This window comes from Rhinoderma darwinii, chromosome 2 (genome assembly GCF_050947455.1).
Source record: "Rhinoderma darwinii isolate aRhiDar2 chromosome 2, aRhiDar2.hap1, whole genome shotgun sequence".
Taxonomy (NCBI): Eukaryota; Metazoa; Chordata; class Amphibia; order Anura; family Rhinodermatidae; genus Rhinoderma; species Rhinoderma darwinii.
The window spans coordinates 8546660-8570392 of record NC_134688.1 but is presented as its reverse complement, the minus strand read 5'-3'; the positions used below and the strand labels follow the sequence as shown (position 1 = coordinate 8570392).

Here is a 23733-nt window from a genome sequence, read left to right as displayed (position 1 = left end):
ACACACACACACACACACACACACACACACACACACATATATAGTTACACATTACACACACACATATATAGTTACACATTACACACACACATATATAGTTACACATACATACACATTACACACATATATATAGTTACACATTACACACACACATATATAGTTACACATTACACACACACATATATAGTTACACATACATACACATTACACACACATATATATAGTTACACATTACACACACACACATATATAGTTACACACAGACGTTTATTTTATGTTCTGCATTCTCTTGGTCTCCTACAATGTTCGCAGATCCTGGGGGACCACCACTAATGGCAGTTTGGGATTATCACGCCACTTTTCATACACCCTGAATGCCATATAATTCTTCATTGTTATGTAGAGTTACATTCCCCCTCTGTTCCATATTTCCTACAGCTCGGCGTGGGTAAGTGTCAGTCTGCACTGTAGCTCTAGCATTCTATTCATGAGTCTGGGAGCTCAGGTTTAACAGTGCTCGAGGGCCCGCACAGATCGGCTACTCCTGAATTGCCTGTATGACTGCCAGGGGCCCCTCTGAGGGAGTGTTACTGTATATATATATATATCTGTATCCCACATTCCGGGTCCTGTTGACTTTGAATAGAACAATATTTTGTACGGTTTTGAATACCTTTTATCTACTTTTCTTCCTTCTTTTGAAGCCCGTGGGTCTATAGAAAATGGCAGCGCGTGACATGTGGTGCCGCCCGCGGCCTCAATAGAGGATTTCAGCAGAAAGGGATGTTTAGCTGACCCATTACCCATAGAAAAAAGGCGCCGGCAGGAGGTCGCGCGGCGGAGCGGTGTGTACCTGCCGCACGTGTAACGAGCAGAATAGAGCCATGTAAGGTGCTGCTGTATTTGAATAGAAATGTGCGGCTGGAGCAGGGATAACATTTTAATTGGGAACAGAGACAATGGCCGAACAGAATAGATCATCAGCGTGCGCAACGCGCTACAGGAGGCCGAGCCGCAGCCGTCGGTCAGAATGGACCATATTGCAAATTTTTCCGTGCACCATAAATATTTCTCATGGGAAAATAACGGATTACATTGTCTTGAGTACCTCTCGATGAACCTCGCTGAGGCATGAGGCACTTGTATCCATATACGGGGGGCAAAAAAATATGGCGTCCGCCCTACCGCACTCCATCCCACACCTTCACATGGACAGGTTTGCACAGGGCATACCATATAAGCAATTGTGAATGTGTCGCAGATCAAATGGGACGGCCCGAACACCAACAATTTGCATCATTGATTCTTTAAAACATGTAAAGCGCGGTGCCTCCAAAATGAAGAGCCCTACTGTAAATGAGACCCAACAGGCTCTTTAATGTACATTAAAAATTAGAAAACCATTTTGAAATATGTTACTTCTAGGCCAAGATATGACTCCTTGAAGTTACAGGCCAAAAGCCTGAGGCTGCACTACTGAGAAAAGACAACAAATCCCCTCCTGTGTTCTGTCCGCTGCAGTTTTGGTCATGGAGACCTTTTGTGGATCCAAATTACCATCTACAATAATATCTACGTCCTATCTGACTTGAATATTGGCAGTTGTGTGTGTGTGTGTGTGTGTGTGTGTGTGTGTAGACATTGATGTGGACGGTGATTTCAATTCATACAGGGTATTTTCTACATTAATATTGACAAATAAACCTATAAAACCTGTCGCTCTTCGAGCCTGATAGGATTTTGATGTTGTGCGGATTTGGATAAATTCTGGGGATTTTCTCAGTAGTGCAGCCTCAGGCTTTGGGCCTGTAACTTCAAGAGATCATATCTCGGCCTAGACATAAGATAATCGTAAATGGTTTTCACATTTTGAATGTACACGAGAGACTATTTCTTCCTGTTCCTCTGATAGTTCTGCTTTAAATGTTTGTATATCCGGCCCGTGACATTAATATGCTGTTAAATCCCCTGGGGACAAACGGAACGTTCCCGAACGCCAGCGAGACTGGCACAGGGACATGTTCTGTTTCAGCCTTGTTACATTTTGTGCAGAGAACTCAATTAACTCAAGTTGTTTACAAAATGTTTGTTTCTGCGAAGTGGGAACGCTCATCCGCAGTCAGGAACTCGCCGGTCTCAGGGCGATCATACGTAAGGGGAGGAGCGCTTCTTGTGTCTTAGGGTTTAATTTATTGCTTTTCGATCTTTCATCTTGTCATTTCGGCTTCCTCGGAGACTCTCAGCCCCGATCCTGCGTCTCGTTTTCTCTAAGGGGCAATTAATAAGCAATAAACACAAAGATAAAGTCGACTCATCGTTTTCTTTCTTGTGATGTTTTACCAAATCTTTTTAGGGTTGCGTATTTTTCCGTTTTTCCCTGATTGGTTGCACCGCTACGACTCGATCCTTTCGCGTTGTAATGTGACACGACGAACTTTACGTGCTCTGAGCAGCTTCCTGACGCTAAAGTCGGTCACGTACAAACTGCTGCTTATTATTGGAACATTTCCGGTTCTGTTACCGCCATCGACCAAAACAATTTCCCGCTATAATTGACAAGACCGTTATTTGGCGTTAGCCGGGTAATAAATTATCATGGGACTTTAGAATAAAATCAGAATTGGGCCCCACTTGGTTATAACAAATGGGTACAACAACTCCCATCATTCGAGGGGAGAAAGTAAACCCATATGTGTTGTGCTTAGTGGGTCGCGCCAGAATTTTTCATGACCCAATGCTTGGCAAATTTTTGTATGACCCTTTTTATTAGCCCCAATTTATATGCCACTTCTGCCCCCATATTAGTGTGTGCCCCTCTTAAGTGCCCCCACTAAGAGGGAGCCCTTTAGCAAAAATCAATGTGCCCCCATTATGTTGCCGGCGTTGCCTGCCCAGGTTAAAAGGGCCAGGTGCTGTTTTCCCCCTTCATGACCCTTGGACCAATTCCCCACCCCCTTGTTTGCGATCAATTCAGCTCCTTTGGAAAGGGGGGTCCTATATAAGGGGGTCTCAGAGGTCAGACCTCCACCTATCATACTTTTTATATGTATGATAAAAAGTTCTGCAACATTATAATAAATTGTGTTCCAATTATTCCATGTTTAAGATTTACGCTTGCTGTCAGTGAATGGTAACATTGTCATTTATAATCAGAGGTTAAAAACGCGTTTTGGCATAGTTCTACTTACACAGCTGAGGGTTTTTTACAATGTATCATCCTCTATGAGCAGAACACCGCAACATTGCAAAGTTTATCTTATCCTGAACTCCAAGCTCTTACCTATACTGATACATAGTAACAGACTGCAGCTGTGTGAGCAGGACTAGTTCAGAATGAGCTGGCAGACACTTCTAATGGCATAGCGTTTACGTGAATGGACCTGAAAACCGGAGACGTCAGGGCCCTATGATCGTTCTATAGAACGTTCATTATCGTTAACGCCCGTGACTTGCTCTTTGTTTAAAGGGGAAAATTGGAATATTTTCTTGTTACAATTAACGATCGCCGGAAATTTTCATCACGTTGTGGACCGACTAATACAAAGCGTTGACGATGGAAAAAGATGAGGAGCGCCACCTGTTGGCTAGATCTGGAAGTGCAGCATTATTTTTTTTTTTCTGTATAAGGGGATGTATCAAGTTACATTTGTGATGTGTGGATATGTATATATATATATATATATATATATATGTGTGTGTGTGTGTGTACCCGCATATAACACATCGTATATACACTTACTGTACCCACCTGGTCTGCACACTGGGCAGATGGAGCCGGGTTTGGATTTTCCTGGCAGGCGACTGCTCTGGATGAGATCCCATGTATGAGGGACGGTGCTGCCTGTGTGGGAGAGGAACAGACGGGTGTGTGGGTCCTGCTGACTCCTGTTTCTGCTCTTCTTGCAGGATCTGCTGAAGCACACGCCTGAGGACCACCCAGACCACCTGTGCCTTCTGGAAGCCCAGAGAAACATCAAGCAGCTGGCAGAGAGGATAAACAAGGGGATGAGGAGTGCGGAGGAGGCCGAGAGAGACACCCGGATCCTGCAAGAAATAGAGGCTCATATCGAGGGCATGGAGGACGTATGTGGTCACTGCTGAACTCAACTACTCTCCAAATTCTGTCCTGTCCTCCCCGCTCTCTTCTAGTACGCTCTCCTCACCGCTCTCTTCTCGTACGCTCTCCACCACTCTCTTCTCGTACGCTCTCCTCCCCGCTCTCTTCTAGTACGCTCTCCTCCACCGCTCTCTTCTCGTACGCTCTCCTCCCCGCTCTCTTCTCGTACGCTCTCCACCACGCTCTCCTCCCCGCTCTCTTCTCGTACGCTCTCCACCACGCTCTCCTCCCCGCTCTCTTCTCGTACGCTCTCCTCCACCGCTATCTTCTCGTACGCTCTCCTCCACCGCTCTCTTCTCGTACCCTCTCCTCCACCGCTCTCTTCTCGTACGCTCTCCTCCACCGCTCTCTTCTCGTACGCTCTCCTCCACCGCTCTCTTCTATTATGCTCCCCTCCACCGCTCTCTTCTCGTATGCTCCCCTCCACCGCTCTCTTCTCGTACGCTTCCCTCCACCGCTCTCTTCTCGTACGCTACCCTCCACCGCTCTATTCTATTACGCTCCCCTCCACCGCTCTCTTCTGTTACGCTCTCCTCCACCGCTCTCTTCTATTACGCTCCCCTCCTCCGCTCTCTTCTATTACGCTCCCCTCCACCGCTCTCTTCTCGTACGCTCCCCTCCACCGCTCTCTTCTCGTACGCTTCCCTCCACCGCTTTCTTCTCGTACGCTCCCCTCCACCGCTCTCTTCTATTACGCTCCCCTCCACCGCTCTCTTCTATTACGCTCCCCTCCACCGCTCTCTTCTATTACGCTCCCCTCCACCGCTCTCTTCTATTACGCTCCCCTCCACCGCTCTCTTCTCGTATGCTCTCCTCCACTTCTCTCTTCTCGTACGCTCCCCTCCACCGCTCTCTTCTCGTACGCTCTCCTCCCCGCTCTCTTCTCGTGCGCTCTCCTCCCCGCTCCCTTCTCGTACGCTCTCCTCTTCTCGTACGCTCTCCTCCCCGCTCTCTTCTCGTACGCTCTCCTCCCCGCTCACTTCTCGTACGCTCTCCTCCCCGCTCTCTTCTCGTACGCTCTCCTCCCCGCTCTCTTCTCGTGCTCTCTCCTCCCCGCTCCCTTCTGGTACGCTCTCCTCCACTGCTCTCCTCTTCTCGTACGCTCTCCTCCACCGCTCTCTTCTCCTACGCTCTCCTCCACCGCTCTCTTCTCCTACGCTCTTCTCGTACGCTCTCTTCTCGTACGCTCTCCTCCACCGCTCTCTTCTCGTACGCTCTCCTCCACCGCTCTCTTCTCCTAAGCTCTCCTCCACCGCTCTCTTCTCGTACGCTCCCCTCCACCGGTCTCTTCTCGTAAGCTCCCCTCCACCGGTCTCTTCTCGTACGCTCCCCTTCACCGCTCTCTTCTCGTACGCTCCCCTCCACCGCTCTCTTCTCGTACGCTTCCCTCCACCGCTTTCTTCTCGTACGCTCCCCTCCATCGCTCTCTTCTCGTACGCTCCCCTCCATCGCTCTCTTCTATTACGCTCCCCTCCACCGCTCTCTTCTATTACGCTCCCCTCCACCGCTCTCTTCTCGTACGCTCTCCTCCACCTCTCTATTCTCGTACGCTCCCCTCCACCGCTCTCTTCTCGTACGCTCTCCTCCCCGCTCTCTTCTCGTACGCTCTCCTCCCCGCTCTCTTCTCGTACGCTCTCCTCCCCGCTCTCTTCTCGTACGCTCTCCTCCCCGCTCTCTTCTCGTACGCTCCCCTCCACCGGTCTCTTCGCGTACGCTCCCCTCCACCGGTCTCTTCTCGTACGCTCTCCTCCCCGCTCTTTTCTCGTACGCTCTCCTCCCCGCTCTCTTCTCGTACGCTCTCCTCCCCGCTCTCTTCTCGTACGCTCTCCTCCCCGCTCTCTTCTCGTACGCTTTCCTCCCCGCTCTCTTCTCGTACGCTCTCCTCCACCGCTCTCTTTTCGTACGCTCTCCTCCACCGCTCTCTTTTCGTACGCTCTCCTCCACCGCTCTTTTCGTACGCTCTCCTCCACCGCTCTCTTTTCGTACGCTCTCCTCCACCGCTCTCTTTTCGTACGCTCTCCTCCACCGCTCTCTTTTCGTACGCTCTCCTCCCCGCTCTCTTCTCGTACGCTCTCTTCCCCGCTCTCTTCTCGTACGCTCTCCTCCCCGCTCTCTTCTCGTACGCTCTCCTCCCCGCTCTCTTCTCGTACGCTCTCCTCCCCGCTCTCTTCTCGTACGCTCTCCTCCCCGCTCTCTTCTCGTACGCTCTCCTCCCCGCTCTCTTCTCGTACGCTCTCCTCCACTGCTCTCCTCTTCTCGTACGCTCTCCTCCACCGCTCTCTTCTCCTAAGCTCTCCTCCACCGCTCTCTTCTCGTACGCTCTCCTCCACCGCTCTCTTCTCGTACTCTCTCCTCCACCGCTCTCTTCTCCTAAGCTCTCTTCTCGTACGCTCCCCTCCACCGGTCTCTTCTCGTAAGCTCCCCTCCACCGGTCTCTTCTCGTACTCTCTCCTCCACCGGTCTCTTCTCGTACGCTCCCCTCCACCGGTTTCTTCTCGTACGCTCCCCTCCACCGCTCTCTTTTCGTACGCTCTCCTCCACCGCTCTCTTTTCGTACGCTCTCCTCCACCGCTCTCTTTTCGTACGCTCTCCTCCACCGCTCTCTTTTCGTACGCTCTCCTCCACCGCTCTCTTTTCGTACGCTCTCCTCCACCGCTCTCTTTTCGTACGCTCTCCTCCACCGCTCTCTTCTCGTACGCTCTCCTCCCGCTCTCTTCTCGTACGCTCCCCTCCACCACTCTCTTCTCGTACGCTCTCCTCCCCGCTCTCTTCTCGTACGCTCTCATCCCCGCTCTCTTCTCGTACGCTCTCCTCCCCGCTCTCTTCTCGTGCGCTCTCCCCCGCTCTCTTCTCGTACGCTCTCCTCCCCGCTCTCTTCTCGTACGCTCTCCTCCACTGCTCTCCTCTTCTCGTACGCTCTCCTCCACCGCTCTCTTCTCCTACGCTCTCCTCCACCGCTCTCTTCTCGTACGCTCTCTTCTCGTACGCTCTCCTTCACCGCTCTCTTCTCGTACGCTCTCCTCCACCGCTCTCTTCTCCTAAGCTCTCCTCCACCACTCTCTTCTCGTACGCTCCCCTCCACCGGTCTCTTCTCGTAATCTCCCCTCCACCGGTCTCTTCTCCTACGCTCTCCTCCACCGCTCTCTTCTCGTACGCTCTCCTCGACCGCTCTCTTCTCGTACTCTCTCCTCCACCGGTCTCTTCTCGTACGCTCCCCTCCACCGGTTTCTTCTCGTACGCTTCCCTCCACCGCTCTCTTTTCGTACGCTCTCCTCCACCGCTCTCTTTTCGTACGCTCTCCTCCACCGCTCTCTTTTCGTACGCTCTCCTCCACCGCTCTCTTTTCGTACGCTCTCCTCCACCGCTCTCTTTTCGTACGCTCTCCTCCACCGCTCTCTTTTCGTACGCTCTCCTCCACCGCTCTCTTCTCGTACGCTCTCCTCCCGCTCTCTTCTCGTACGCTCCCCTCCACCACTCTCTTTTCGTACGCTCTCCTCCCCGCTCTCTTCTCGTACGCTCTCATCCCCGCTCTCTTCTCGTACGCTCTCCTCCCCGCTCTCTTCTCGTACGCTCTCCTCCCCGCTCTCTTCTCGTACGCTCTCCTCCCCGCTCTCTTCTCGTACGCTCTCCTCCACCGCTCTCTTTTCGTACGCTCTCCTCCACCGCTCTCTTTTCGTACGCTCTCCTCCACCGCTCTCTTTTCGTACGCTCTCCTCCACCGCTCTCTTTTCGTACGCTCTCCTCCACCGCTCTCTTCTCGTACGCTCTCCTCCACCGCTCTCTTCTCGTACGCTCTCCTCCACCGCTCTCTTCTCGTACGCTCCCCTCCACCGCTCTCTTCTCGTACGCTTCCCTCCACCGCTCTCTTCTCGTACGCTTCCCACCACCGCTCTCTTCTCGTACGCTCCCCTCCACCGCTCTCTTCTATTACGCTCCCCTCCACCGCTCTCTTCTATTACGCTCCCCTCCACCGCTCTCTTCTATTACGCTCCCCTCCACCGCTCTCTTCTCGTACGCTCCCCTTCACCGCTCTCTTCTCGTACGCTCCCCTCCACCGCTCTCTTCTCGTACGCTTCCCTCCACCGCTTTCTTCTCGTACGCTCCCCTCCATCGCTCTCTTCTATTACGCTCCCCTCCACCGCTCTCTTCTATTACGCTTCCCTCCACCGCTCTCTTCTATTACGCTTCCCTCCACCGCTCTCTTCTATTACGCTCCCCTCCACCGCTATCTTCTATTACGCTCCACTCCACCGCTCTCTTCTCGTACGCTCCACTCCACCGCTCTCTTCTCGTACGCTCTCCTCCACCTCTTTCTTCTCGTACGCTCCCCTCCACCGCTCTCTTCTCGTACGCTCTCCTCCCCGCTCTTTTCTCGTACGCTCTCCTCCCCGCTCTCTTCTCGTACGCTCTCCTCCCCGCTCTCTTCTCGTACGCTCTCCTCCCCGCTCTCTTCTCGTACGCTCTCCTCCCCGCTCTCTTCTCGTACGCTCTCCTCCCCGCTCTCTTCTCGTACGCTCTCCTCCCCGCTCTTTTCTCGTACTCTCCCTTCCACCGCTCTCTTCTCGTACGCTCCCCTCCACCGGTCTCTTCTCGTACGCTCCCCTCCACCGGTCTCTTCTCGTACGCTCTCCTCCCCGCTCTTTTCTCGTACGCTCTCCTCCCCGCTCTCTACTCGTACGCTTTCCTCCCCGCTCTCTTCTCGTACGCTCTCCTCCACCGCTCTCTTTTCGTACGCTCTCCTCCACCGCTCTCTTTTCGTACGCTCTCCTCCACCGCTCTCTTTTCGTACGCTCTCCTCCACCGCTCTCTTTTCGTACGCTCTCCTCCACCGCTCTCTTTTCGTACGCTCTCCTCCACCGCTCTCTTTTCGTACGCTCTCCTCCACCGCTCTCTTTTCGTACGCTCTCCTCCACCGCTCTCTTCTCGTACGTTCTCCTCCACCGCTCTCTTCTCGTACGCTCCCCTCCACCGCTCTCTTCTCGTACGCTCTCTTCTCGTACGGTCCCCTCCACCGCTCTCTTCTATTACGCTCCCCTCCACCGCTCTCTTCTATTACGCTCCCCTCCACCGCTCTCTTCTCGTATGCTCTCCTCCACTTCTCTCTTCTCGTACACTCCCCTCCACCGCTCTCTTCTCGTACGCTCTCCTCCGCCGCTCTCTTCTCGTACGCTCTTGCTGAAGACCTGGACCCCAGTACACAGCAGAGCTCTATTAACACCATATAATTTTCATACTTTCCTTGTCTTGTAATGTTTCTTGGGGACACCGAGCATAAACTACGAGCCAATAGCAGTGACCGGGCTATCAGGGTTCTGTTTCTGGATAGGGGAAACCCAAAATTTCTTTGGGCAAAGGGGCCAGATGTATTTGAAGTGGGGCTCCCCCTTGGTTCTTTTTGATGACACATTTCCAGCTTGACCATTGACTGTATCTGATAAGACAATGTGATTATTCTTTCTTCCTGCAGCTCCAAGTTCCTTTCCGGAGATTTGTGCGGCAAGAGATGGTGGTGGAAGTGGTAAGATCCGGATTCTTACATATATTACCCAGAGGGGTAACTCGGGCCCCAATGCAAAATCTGTAATAGGGAACCCACCTGCCAGGTGCCATTTATAACCAGGTGTCCTCTTATATCGCAGAAGGACCTTTGGACCCCGTTCAAAATGAACAGAAAACAGCAGTTCTGGCCATTTATTTTATTTTATTTTTTTACAGCGTTTGCCAAACAGGTTAAATAACGTAATAGCTTTATAGTCGGGGTCGTTACAGACGTGGTGATACCAAATATGTGTAACTTTTTTTTTTTTTTTTCATAATACAGCATTTTGTAAGGGGAAAAAGTGGAGTTTTGATTTAGTTTTTTACTTTTCTTACTAGGGGGCTTCACTGTGCGATGCCTTGATCACTTTTCTAATACACTGCAATACTTCTGTACTGCCTGTCCGTGTAAAACTGACGGGCACCTGCTGGACCTCTGGCATGACTCAACAGGCATTCACTACAGGCAGACCTGGGGGCCATTGTTAGGCCCCCCGGCTGCCATAGAAGTCATAGGCGATCGCATCGCAGGGTGCCGGTGGGATAAGAGGGGGAGCCCCCTCCCTTCAAAACCACTCCGATGCGGCACTCGCTATTGAGCGCCGCATCTAAGGGGTTAAATGGCCGATTTTCGAGCCCGCTGGAGTAGCTGAGAGCAGGGAGCTTTAACTGCTCCCGGTGGCGCTGCCTTATTCTGATGCAGCGCCGTGAAAGGGCGTATACATCAGAATAATGCCGGTTAGTGGCCGCCATGAAAAGGCATACTGACGGTCGCTCGCGGGTTAATTGATACGTCTGCATGGGAAAATGTTTTTGGGCAGGATTCCCTTGGAAAATAATCGAACGTTATTGCGAATAACAGTTTGATGACCGTTTTGTCGTCGTGTCTTGGCCCAGCGTGGGCTTTCCGTTGCTCCCTCTTGACGTTGAGGTGATTTGGTGTCTCCTTTCACTGTCCCACAGAAAGCGGTCGGGGGTAAGAAGGATCGATCGCTCTTCCTCTTCACAGACCTGCTGATCTGCACCACCCTGAAAAAGAAGTCGGGATCCCTGCGCCGTAGCTCCATGAACCTGTAAGTGGATTGTTCGTAGGGGAATTGTGAGATTCTGTAATTGTCACCATTATAATCTATACATAATGTTCAGTAGCTCTATTATTATTCTTATATCCTGTCTCATACTCCAGTCACAGCCAAAGCTGCATTCAAAGTTTTGCTGGCTTCCAATATGCGAATAGACACAATCGTAGCACTTTACCGCACTGCTGCACCATAAGACGACTTTGGTGAAACATAATTTCTCTGTAACATCAAATAATCCCCAGTTACGTCTTTGAGTCGCCCACTTCTGGGGCTGTATCTATTCAATATATATGTATAGTACCAAATAATGTTCCTGATGTCTCCAGGTATAGGTGGGGAGGGCAGTGGTTGCAGTCATACATGGTCCCAGTTGCCCGCAGGGGCCACAAGTCCCCCTATTGAATGAGAAAATACTGGTACTATTAATGGGGGGTGCCGGACAAAACTGGGTAACGAGATGGGTCAGGATTAGGAGGTTTGTTTTCTGCATCCCTCGATCTTGTGAGGGTAATTTTTCTTGCAAAATGCAGCAAATGGAGGTGTCCTGTATGTACACAGTGACTCCACCAGCAGAATAGTGAGTGCAGCTCTGGAGTATAATACAAGATGTAACTCAGGATCAGTACAGGATAAGTAATGCAATGTATGTACACAGTGACTCCACCAGCAGAATAGTGAGTGCAGCTCTGGAGTATAATACAGGATGTAACTCAGGATCAGTGCAGGATAAGTAATGTAATGTATGTACACAGTGACTCCACCAGCAGAATAGTGAGTGCAGCTCTGGAGTATAATACAGGATGTAACTCAGGATCAGTACAGGATAAGTAATGTAATGTATGTACACAGTGACTCCACCAGCAGAATAGTGAGTACAGCTCTGGAGTATAATACAGGATGTAACTCAAGATCAGTACAGAATAAGTAATGTAATGTATGTACACAGTGACTCCACCAGCAGAATAGTGAGTGCAGCTCTGGAGTATAATACAGGATGTAACTCAAGATCAGTACAGAATAAGTAATGTAATGTATGTACACAGTGACTCCACCAGCAGAATAGTGAGTGCAGCTCTGGAGTATAATACAAGATGTAACTCAGGATCAGTACAGGATAAGTAATGTAATGTATGTACACAGTGACTCCAGCAGCAGAATAGTGAGTGCAGCTCTGGAGTATAATACAGGATATAACTCAGGATCAGTACAGGATAAGTAATGTAATGCATGTACACAGTGACTCCACCAGCAGAATAGTGAGTGCAGCTCTGGAGTATAATACAGGATATAACTCAGGATCAGTACAGGATAAGTAATGTAATGCATGTACACAGTGGCTCCACCAGCAGAATAGTGAGTGCAGCTCTGGAGTATAATACAGGATGTAACTCAGGATCAGTACAGGATAAGTAATGTAATGTATGTACACAGTGACTCCACCAGCAGAATAGTGAGTGCAGCTCTGGAGTATAATACAGCATGTAACTCAGGATCAGTACAGGATAAGTAATGTAATGTATGTACACAGTGACTCCACCAGCAGAATAGTGAGTACAGCTCTGGAGTATAATACAGGATGTAACTCAAGATCAGTACAGAATAAGTAATGTAATGTATGTACACAGTGACTCCAGCAGCAGAATAGTGAGTGCAGCTCTGGAGTATAATACAGGATATAACTCAGGATCAGTACAGAATAAGTAATGTAATGCATGTACACAGTGACTCCACCAGCAGAATAGTGAGTGCAGCTCTGGAGTATAATACAGGATATAACTCAGGATCAGTACAGGATAAGTAATATAATGTATGTACACAGTGACTCCACCAGCAGAATAGTGAGTGCAGCTCTGGAGTATAATACAGGATGTAACTCAGGATCAGTACAGGATAAGTAATGTAATGTATATACACTGTGACTCCACCGAACCTGAAATTTGCATACTTCTATATAGTGCCCGTTGGTGGTGGGCAGGTTGGTGGCGGTTTTTCACTTAGGCTCGATACGCTTGCTGGTTCCACGATTGTCATGGTCTCTGGCAGTAACTCGTAAGCTCGATGCGCACAGACGGCCTGAGTAGAGATATTAAGGTTCTCACACTCTGCACGGTACCTCGTGTCTCTTGCTGGGCCCTCTGCAGCCCATCAGTTGTAGCTAACTCCTTGCGACTCCTGCTCAGGATCGCTCCATTCATCTGTCAGTCTGTCTCTCAGGTCGCGCGACACTACTCTCACTATCGCTGCCCCGTACGCTCTTGGCATGCTTCACTTCGCTGCATCACCACTTTCGACCCGGTCATCGCCAGGTACCTCCTTCCCTCCCCACAGTCATACTTCCAACATCATTTGGCACCCAGGGCACATACTTTTGTACACTCCGGTTGGCCCCGCTCCCTGAATGTGTGAGCACGGCGTATCAACACCTGCGCCATCCACATAATGCAGAATTCAACGTCAAGTGATCTTAGTAATGCACCTTCCCGCAGGATCACTTCCACAGCCTGCCAACAACAGCATCGTCAGTCTAACACTGACGTGAGGACCTGCTTATCCTGGTCATGTGACCACAGGTCCTGTCTACATAATGCACAATATCACTAGGTGGCAGAAATGCATCAGAACTGTTGCGAAGACCAATGCTTACTGACACATGCTTAGTCTTGAACCTGCTAAGAAATAACCGTAGAGTCACATTCACATTTGGTGCCACGGACAAACCAAGTACAGGAAAAGTAATGTTGTGGAAAATAATTTCGTATTTTGCACACAATTAGTGATGAATAAACGCACTATTTAGCCCTCATTCACACCTAAGATGAGATGCCCGCACCAACTAGGATCCACTGCATAAAAAGGAGATACTTCCTTGGCATCACACGCCCCCTCATGGCCAGTCTGGGTACTGCAGCGTGACCCTCTGTCTTGTGTTTTTTTCAGGTATACAGCAGCCAGTGTGATCGACATCGCCAGCAAGTATAAACTGCTCTGGAAACTGCCGCTGGAGGATGTGGATGTAGTCAAAGGTTTGTCGTTTGTCGCTTTTTTTCTCTATGATCGGGCATTTGGTGTAGACTTGAGCAGAGCATCATGGAGACATGTCTCCGTATAAGTGCACGTCTCCCATAATGCAATGCAGCCGCCAGACTAGTTCCCTATGGAGCCACCTCTGCGTACCATAGACCTGAATGGAGCAGGACACAGAGTTTCAGCTCCAGGGCTTTACAAATTATGTCCTCTACTCAAGTCACATCCAAAGCTGCACTCGCCATTCACAATTACAGTGCTGCAGGTCTCCGCTAAACCGTTTTGACAGACTCCGCCATAACAGTTTAGCGGAGACCCTATAACGCGCTGCAGCTCTGTGACGTTGGACACTACACTACATTTCCCACAATGCAATTTTTTATTTTTGCGTTGTGATAACGGAGATCAGATCAGTCAAAGTTTTATCTGAAGTCTCTCGGAAAAGCAGAGTGAAACCACAGCGTGTCCTTATGAATGACCAACTCGGCTCTGCTGCATCTGTGTGATATTATTGTAGCGGTATTACGTCTTCATATCGTGATTCTATTACCTCTCACCTGAACAGGAACATCCCAGACCTCCAATAGGGACAGCATACAGAAGACCATCGGCCGGCTGGACGAAGACCTCAGCACCATGGGGCAAATCAGCAAACTGTCCGAGACCCTCAGCTTTCCACACCAGGTCAGGAAAATAAAATAGTTGGGATTTCTCCTGCTACTACTCTGGTTGGGGTTCCCCTACAATAAGTTAGGGGTATTTTTCAGATAGGAGATCCCAGTCAGCTGGTTGGACAATTCCGGAGCTGCTATGTTTGCGCTTGATATGTCTGCAATGCTCAGAATCTTTGCTGCCCGTTCCGGCCACTAGAGGGCGATCTCTGCGTCTATTCGGTTCATTAGGCGCCTTGTACGGCTGTACAGATCGCCATCTAGTGGTTTCAACAGGCAGGAAACTTTAAAAAAAAATAATAATCGTAGGGCAACGGCGGAAGATAGCTTGATCCTAAAGAAACGGAGCATCGAAACTTTATCAAGTATATTAGGAAAACGCTGCAAATCACTTACGCTGCTAGAAAAAAATGAAATTATGGGTTCACGTTAATGAGGCCGCTCAGCATAAAACAAAAGAATAATCCCATACTAATGGGACTGCTGCGTATCATATTGGGGGGGACTCCACCACTGACTACAACATAATGTATTCTAGCTAAGACGCTCCGGATCATGGCGGATAGAACACTCCCAGACCCTGTAAACAAGTTAATTATTGTGTTGTGGCCTCTTAAGAAGCAAAATATAATTAGGATTTCTTACTCGCCATTGACGTGGATGTGCCGCCGTCTAGACACGATGATGCAAACACAGAGAGGGAAGATTGTATCACCGCAGAATGCTCCCCACCCTCAGTAACTTTGCAAATTCCTTAGTTAAATCATGTCTTATACTCCAATCACATCCAAAGCTGCATCCACAATTGGTATCAATTCGTTCCGGGCTGACACATACCCCTTACTCCATTGTGGGGCACATGAGACTGTACCGTGCAGCGTCTGATGTAAATCCTACATCTCCCACTATGCTCCAGCCTGAGAGCTAACAGCAAAGCAGCAAAATTGTGAATGCAGCTCTGGATGTGGCTGAGTATAAAACACAACAAATAGCTTGGGTTTTGGTGCATCCTGCTGATTCTGGTATTCATGATGATAGGCGTTGTAGTCTGTATTAAAACAAAATGTTCGGGGGCAGATAATATAAGCTGCATATTTCTACAAATTTGGTGTCGGTCCCCCCCCCCCCTCATTCATCATACTCACACTGCATACAATGTATAATATAATGATTTTTATTTTCTCATTGTCGCCCCCTGCTGGGTAATTACTGTGTATGAGCTGCTGAGAGGAGCGGGGGAAGGGCATTGACAACTACTCCGGGCACGTTTCCGGATGAGTAGTTGTCACCGTGAAATGAAGGACACGTCCGTGGTAATTGTTTCCTTTATGTTGACAGACTCTTGATGATGTCATCAAAGACATGATGGCGTCTGTCCACCGAGAACTGGCCGAGAAGCAGTCCCTCTCCTTCTCCATGTCGTTCCCCCCCAATAAAGTGGAGCTGACCACCACCAAAGCAGACGGCACGGAAAGCTACATATACGAGTTCAGCAACCCGGACGCCAGGCACCACTTTGAGCAAGCCTTCGAGGAAGCCAAGAAGAAACTGGGTAATGGATTAAGAAAAGAAAAAAAAAGTCCAAACCCATCAAATATTCTGGGGCATAGTGGGGGTTGTAGTCCACGAATAGCCGCGATGAACATCTAGCACATGGTCAGCAGGTGGACACATTCTCCACGGCGTTGAATTGTTTCTATTGGTCGAGTCCATACAGTTTTCTCCAGGACACATAGATCTCAAGAAGCCGCGGTGCCCCAGACCAAAAGGGCTAGATCTGTGTGGACCCTTACTGCAGCTGCCACTAGGGGGAGCTCACTGTATAGGGCGTTCATGTGCAGCGAACTGAACTGCTCGAATGGGGGTATGCAGCTACAGGAGAGAACCCCCTCCATAGTTGCGCGCACTGAAAGGGGTTATTTAGTTTTGTCAAAAATCTCCTATTAGGACAAATAGAGGTGATGTTGTCCGCTGCTCGGCATCCATCTTTATTACCCAGCGTGGGCGCCCACTGCAAAATGTCAATCTCACCCTGATGGGCCCGGGTGGGTCTGTGGAGGTCGTGCGTTTAAAAGGCAATTTACATCAAGTGATACACAATCCGTTCGTCATTCTGGAAAGTGGCCGCCAAGGTTTTGTCCAAGGTGTACCGGCCCTTTAAGGGTTGTAAAGGACCGATCATGGCCACGGTGCACATATTTTTGTTGTGATATTAAAGAACTTGAGTGTTCGAGACCCTGGGAGCATTTGCCCTTTGTACCAATACCCATTTAGGTCAAGTTTAGTAGAAATTAGTTTCTTGTCACCCTTGGGGGGAGACTACAATGGACCCTTGGGGCCGACCCACGGCACCTTTTGGGTGAATAAACTGAATAAGTAAACTATTATTACGTCCAGTCCATAATGGTTGCCTCCAGAGGCGTAGCTAGGGGTTTAGCACAGGGTAGGGGTGAACATCTGCGTGGGATTCCCTAACGCATGTTTACAATTGCAGAGGCGCATCCGGCAGGGTCAGGCTTATGTAAGGAGCGTCGTTTGCTGTACTACGGATTCTGTAAGCGTGCGTAGAAGTGAAAGTGCTACGGAAACATCACCGCATAGCGAGCTGCGCTGATACGTAACTTCCATTCACAGTATAATGCCCCTATATTGGCCCCCACACATTATAATGCCCCACAGCTGCCCACACTCCGTATAATTCCCCCATAGCTGCTCCCCTAAGTATAATGCCCCACACGGGATAATGCCCCTATAGCTGCCCCCACACAGAATTCCCCTATAGTTCCCCCTCACCGTATAATGCCCCCATAGCTGCGCCCATATTAAGTATAATGCCCCTACTGCCATCATAATGACCCCCCCCCCCCATAGCCAGCATAATGCCCGGACACAGGTGCCCTTCGCGGCCAGTATAAATCCCCCACATCCAATATAATGCCCCCACAATTGCCATGATGCCCCCATAGATCGTAATAATAAAAACAATACTCCCCTAACCCTGTTCCCACGAGTGGAGGAGATCCCGCTGTTCCTCCGGTCTTTGCGGTGTGTAGATCCGCACAGATGACGTCACTGCATCGCGCCTGTCTGCGCTGAGCCGCTCGTGGCCGGCGTTACTGAAGATGTTAAAACTGGAAACATCCCACCACTGGGGAGCCAGCCCGGGACCCCACCAACTCAGGGGGCCCGGGGCCACCGCCCCCCCCCCCCCTCCCCGCTAGCTACACCTCTGCTTGCCTATTACCTGTAGTGTCCACTATAAGAACATGTAGGTTTCCTTATACTATGGTCAGACCTGCTACGTAATTAACCCTTCATTGTCTGCTCCGCAGCCACCAGCAAGAATCGCCTGGATCCAGAATTTCTGAAGGCCATCCCCATCATGAAGACCCGCAGCGGGATGCAGGTGAGGAGAATGGGAGTTTTCTGTGCTCCTTCCCCGTGTTCTACGTTCCGGGCACAATATCATAAGACGACCATTAATAACCCGAATGTTTATGGGTTGTGGAAGAAAACTGAGAACCTGGAGGAACCGGCGAGAACCTGATCCATGCGGGAGCTGATGACGCCCACCGTGCCGCCTCCTGCTCCATGCCGGTCCATGGTGGGGTCAATGACCATTACAAAAAGTAACAGGGAGATGTTTCCCACATTTATTATGCGGTTTCTTCCAGGTTTTGTCGTAAACTGGGTGATAATGGCGCAAATCTAGCGTGGAGAATTATTTGGGGGATTGTCAGACAAATCAAAAGGCACCAAGTTTATTAAGACGTTGCAAATATATTTGGCTCAAATCACTTTAACTATGTCCTTTACCAGACCTCCCAACTCTCAAGTGTCACAGCGAGGGATAACCGATGCAGCGCGTCAATTTTTTTTTCTATTAAGCCACGCCTCTAATCCCACCCAATCCCCGCCCATTCACACCAAGGCCAGCCCACACAGTATAATGCCCCCATAGCTGCCGCCATACTGTATAATGCCCCATAGCTGCCACCATACAGTATAATGCCCCATAGCTGCCGCCGTACTGTATAATGCCCCCATAGCTGCCGCCATACAGTATAATGCCCCATAACTGCCACCATACAGTATAATGCCCCATAGCTGCCACCATACTGTATAATGCCCCATAACTGCCACCATACAGTATAATGCCCCATAGCTGCCACCATACTGTATAATGCCCCATAGCTGCCACCATACAGTATAATGCCCCATAGCTGCCACCATACTGTATAATGCCCCATAGCTGCCACCATACAGTATAATGCCCCATAACTGCCGCCATACAGTATAATGCCCCATAACTGCCGCCATACAGTATAATGCCCCATAGCTGCCACCATACAGTATAATGCCCCATAGCTGCCACCATACTGTATAATGCCCCATAACTGCCACCATACAGTATAATGCCCCATAGCTGCCACCATACTGTATAATGCCCCATAGCTGCCACCATACAGTATAATGCCCCATAGCTGCCACCATACAGTATAATGCCCCATAGCTGCCACCATACTGTATAATGCCCCCATAGCTGCCGCCATACAGTATAATGCCCCATAACTGCCACCATACTGTATAATGCCCCATAACTGCCACCATACAGTATAATGCCCCATAGCTGCCGCCATACTGTATAATGCCCCCATAGCTGCCGCCATACAGTATAATGCCCCATAACTGCCACCATACAGTATAATGCCCCATAACTGCCACCATACAGTATAATGCCCCATAGCTGCCACCATACTGTATAATGCCCCATAACTGCCACCATACAGTATAATGCCCCATAGCTGCCGCCATACTGTATAATGCCCCCATAGCTGCCGCCATACTGTATAATGCCCCATAGCTGCCACCATACTGTATAATGCCCCATAACTGCCACCATACAGTATAATGTCCCCATAGCTGCCGCCGTACTGTATAATGCCCCCATAGCTGCCGCCATACAGTATAATGCCCCATAACTGCCACCATACAGTATAATGCCCCATAGCTGCCACCATACTGTATAATGCCCCATAACTGCCACCATACAGTATAATGCCCCATAGCTGCCACCATACTGTATAATGCCCCCATAGCTGCCGCCATACAGTATAATGCCCCATAACTGCCACCATACTGTATAATGCCCCATAACTGCCACCATACAGTATAATGCCCCATAGCTGCCGCCATACTGTATAATGCCCCCATAGCTGCCGCCATACAGTATAATGCCCAATAACTGCCACCATACAGTATAATGCCCCATAGCTGCCACCATACTGTATAATGCCCCATAACTGCCACCATACAGTATAATGCCCCATAGCTGCCGCCATACTGTATAATGCCCCCATAGCTGCCGCCATACTGTATAATGCCCCATAGCTGCCACCATACTGTATAATGCCCCATAACTGCCACCATACAGTATAATTCCCCATAGCTGCCACCATACAGTATAATGCCCCATAGCTGCCACCATACAGTATAATGCCCCATAGCTGCCACCATACAGTATAATGCCCCATAGCTGCCACCATACAGTATAATGCCCCATAACTGCCACCATACAGTATAATGCCCCATAGCTGCCACCATACAGTATAATGCCCCCATAGCTGCCAGCATACAGTATAATGCCCCCATAGCTGCCACCATACAGTATAATGCCCCCATAGCTGCCACCATACAGTATAATGCCCCATAGCTGCCACCATACAGTATAATGCCCCATAGCTGCCACCATACAGTATAATGCCCCATAGCTGCCACCATACAGTATAATGCCCCCATAGCTGCCACCATACAGTATAATGCCCCCATAGCTGCCACCATACAGTATAATGCCCCATAGCTGCCACCATACAATATAATGCCCCATAGCTGCCACCATACTGTATAATGCCCCCATAGCTGCCACCATACTGTATAATGCCCCCATAGCTGCCGCCATACTGTATAATGCCCCATAGCTGCCACCATACTGTATAATGCCCACACAGATTCTCCCAGGTAGTATAATGCCCAAACAAATTCCCCCATACAGCATAATGCCCCCCATAGCTGCCCCTAGTGCCAGTGTCCTTGTAGATAGTGACACAGTGCCCATGTAGAAAGCACCACAGTGTTCCCTGTAGATAGTGCCTCTATACAGTGCCCATGTAGATAGTGCTACCCCCTCTGTAGGTAGCGCCATTAGGATTACCTCTAGGAGCGGAATCCTCAGCCAGAGCATAGACCGGGAATTCCGCTCCTGCCATATATGGACAGTGACGTCAGTGGCTACTCCTTGAGTGGAGTCCCCGGACAGATCATCAGCAATCGGGATTCCGTTCAATCAGTAGCCACTGACGTCACTGGTCATATATGGACAGTGAGGTCAAGGGCTTCCCCGGGCACAGTGCTTAAAGTAGCGTTGTGCCCGGGGGGTCCTCTGTGAGCTGAGGAGCTCCCTCTGCTCCTCCACTCTGAACTAATTCTGAAGCAGGGAGCGGACGGTTCCCTGCTTCAGAATTGGGTTCAACTGTATCTGCGTCTTGAAGACGTAGATACAGTTGACAGCAGGACACACCCTCGGCCGCCCAGGACAGCGGGACAACACCCGGAGTCCGGGACTGTCCCGCTGAATCCTGGCGCTACAGTTGACAGCAGGACACACCCTCGGCCGCCCAGGACAGCGGGACTGTCCCGCTGAGTCCGGGACTGTCCCGCTGAGTCCGGGACTGTCCCGCTGAAAATTTAAAGGGGTTGTTCAGGATTTGAAAAAAATTTCTCCTTCCTTCCAAAAACGGCGCCACACCTGTCCATGGGTTATGTCTGGTATTGCAGCTCCATTAAAGTGAATAAGGCTGAGCTGCAATATCACACACAACCTGTGAACATAACGGGCGCTGTTTTCGGAAGAAACCCCTTTAAGTATTTTAAATGCTCTAGTGCTGGGGATGGAAGTGATTGGGGCAAATGGGATGCAGATGTCAGTTTCCTAATCGTCTCCGTTATGTAAGAACGAAATTAAAAGGGAATTGTAATTTGTTAAATATTGGAGGCTCATTCGATTTTATATAGAAAGAATTGAAGATTTTTATTCATTTACATCTTGTTTCCGTTTCCCTCTTTCTCCTGATCTTCTCACTGCGGTCATGTGACTATTGTGCTTGCTCTGGGGTTGCCATGGTAGTGTTCATAGACTCCTGTGCATGGACTTCCTGTCATGTGATCTCCACTCATTCATAAGACAGGAAGTCCATGTATAGGAGAGTTTTAGGAGATCAAGAAGATAGAAAACCATATAAGGAGAATATTCGAATGTGTTATTATTGTGATATAATATAATAGCTATGATTCTGAAAAGTAAAGCACCCCTTTAATTTAAAGGGACAGTAACCTCAAGCGTGTCAGCTCTGTTCCACCAGGATATATCTCCTTGTCTTCCAGTTCTCCTGTGCGTCTCCCAGTCAGAGCAGCCCTGACAACATGTATGAGGTCTGGGTGTGTAACAGCGATGGTTACGTGGGGCAGGTCTGTCTGCTCAGCATCCGAAACGAGCCAACGGTGGAGGCGTGCATCGCCGTCTGCTCTGCCCGCATCCTCTGCATCGCCTCTGTGCCTGGACTGAAGAGGAATTACAGGTATGTCAGCGCGGCGGCGGCGGCGGCGGTGAAGACTAATCCAACCTCTGGGACTTCCGTCGATTCTGATTTAGCTCTGTGGCCCCTTGTAAGTTTTCTCTGTGCAGACCCGGCTACTTAAATGGAGCTGTGCTGCCCCCCACTGGACAATCGGGTGGCTGGGGCTGTGCAGGGAAACATTAGAGGGGGCCGCAGCGCTAAATCAGAGGTCCTTCCCCCACCTAGACCGGACTAACCTTTTAAAGGGCATCTGTTGCTAGGACATGACCCTTTTATAGATGCCCAAATTGGGTGTGTTTGTAAAAAATGTATATATATGTGGAAACCTCTATTTTCTTTATGTAGGGTTGTCCAGTATTAGAAAAACATGGCAGCCTTCTTCTCAAAAACAGCGCCACACATGTCGAGGGGTTGTGTCTGGTACTGCAGCTGAGCTCCATTGAAGTGAAATGGGATGAGCTGCAATACCACACACAACCTGTGGACAGGTGTGGCACTGTTTGTAAGAAGAAAGCCGCCATGTTTTGCTAATATTGGAGAACCCCTTTAAGGGAATAAAACCATTCCAGCGTCCAGTCCTTGAGTGTTGGGGTAGAGGTCCTCCCATGTAATGAAGGCGGCGGAATCTTCCTGTGTATAGTGGAGATGGAGGCATGGAGCAAGGATCCGTGAACTCCCCGAAGAGCGAGAGCCGGACACCATGAAATGTGACTCACAAGGTTGGGAAAAATCCAACCATGAAATGACTGGCGCCAAGTTCCCCCCTCATGTGCGCCAATCTGTCCCGGGAACTGTGGGACTTGTGCACTCGTTCTACATGCCCTGGTAGTCAGCGCTGACCTCTTCACCCAGGCTTAAAGGGGAACTCCATAGAGCAAAAATAATAACGCTTCTGTTGAAACACATTGAAGAAAATATAAGTCGAGTTGTCGTCTTCTGTCAGCTCGTAACAAAATTCTATTCTACCGTTTCTTAGGGGTATCTGTTACTCAAAAAACTGGATGACAACCAATATGGCCACCGTGATTGTCTCCCAGGTTGGGTGTTCATGTGTTAACGAGCCTGGGTATTAGGGTTGTTTAGAGCCCAACAAGACACCGTTATGTCCAAAAAATAAAAACCAGATCCATCAACAGCAGCTTGTTGATGGTTTCCATAATGCAGCAGGAAGGTCTTTTCTACTCTTAATCACGTGTTCATAAATATGGATCATCCTGTATGGAAAGTTTCTATGATGTGTTGAGATGATCTATTTTCTGGTGTCCCATAGCAGAGCGAGACCGCCAACCCTGATGAATCGGCCATCGGAGCAGCTTCCTCAGCATCTGGACGAGCCGCCATCCCAACAGTGCCTCCATATCTCCATCTCCGGATCCTCCCTGGAGCTCTCGGAACACACAGATAGCGCCAGCCGGGACTTGGTGCCCTTTGACAGCGACGACACCGATGACGAGTCCTCCCCCAGCCCCTCCGGCACCCTCCAAAGTCAAGCCAGCCGCTCCACCATCTCCTCCAGTTTTGGAAGTGAGTAATATTTGTCCGGAGTCGGTGGGGTAGTATTATTAATCCCTGTAGGAGAGAAGGGTGGAGAGAACCTGAGGTGTTCGATGGAGGGAAGGGGCTGCCGCTGTCAGCGCCTTGGCGGCCTGTGACACGTCAGTGGGTTC

At 49.8% G+C, this 23733-nt stretch overlaps 1 protein-coding gene across 1 annotated transcript in view; it reads left to right on the top strand.

The window, feature by feature from the left end:
• ARHGEF17 (Rho guanine nucleotide exchange factor 17) overlaps positions 1-23733 on the top strand; it is a 48797-nt gene that overhangs the window by 11753 nt on the left and 13311 nt on the right. Inside the window, exons 5-13 of the mRNA XM_075850035.1 lie at positions 3907-4083; positions 9585-9635; positions 10619-10728; positions 13675-13760; positions 14327-14445; positions 15771-15984; positions 17765-17838; positions 21873-22066; positions 23337-23590. Coding sequence (XP_075706150.1) covers positions 3907-4083; positions 9585-9635; positions 10619-10728; positions 13675-13760; positions 14327-14445; positions 15771-15984; positions 17765-17838; positions 21873-22066; positions 23337-23590 — 1279 coding nt within the window. The remainder of the gene's footprint in view (positions 1-3906; positions 4084-9584; positions 9636-10618; positions 10729-13674; positions 13761-14326; positions 14446-15770; positions 15985-17764; positions 17839-21872; positions 22067-23336; positions 23591-23733) is intronic.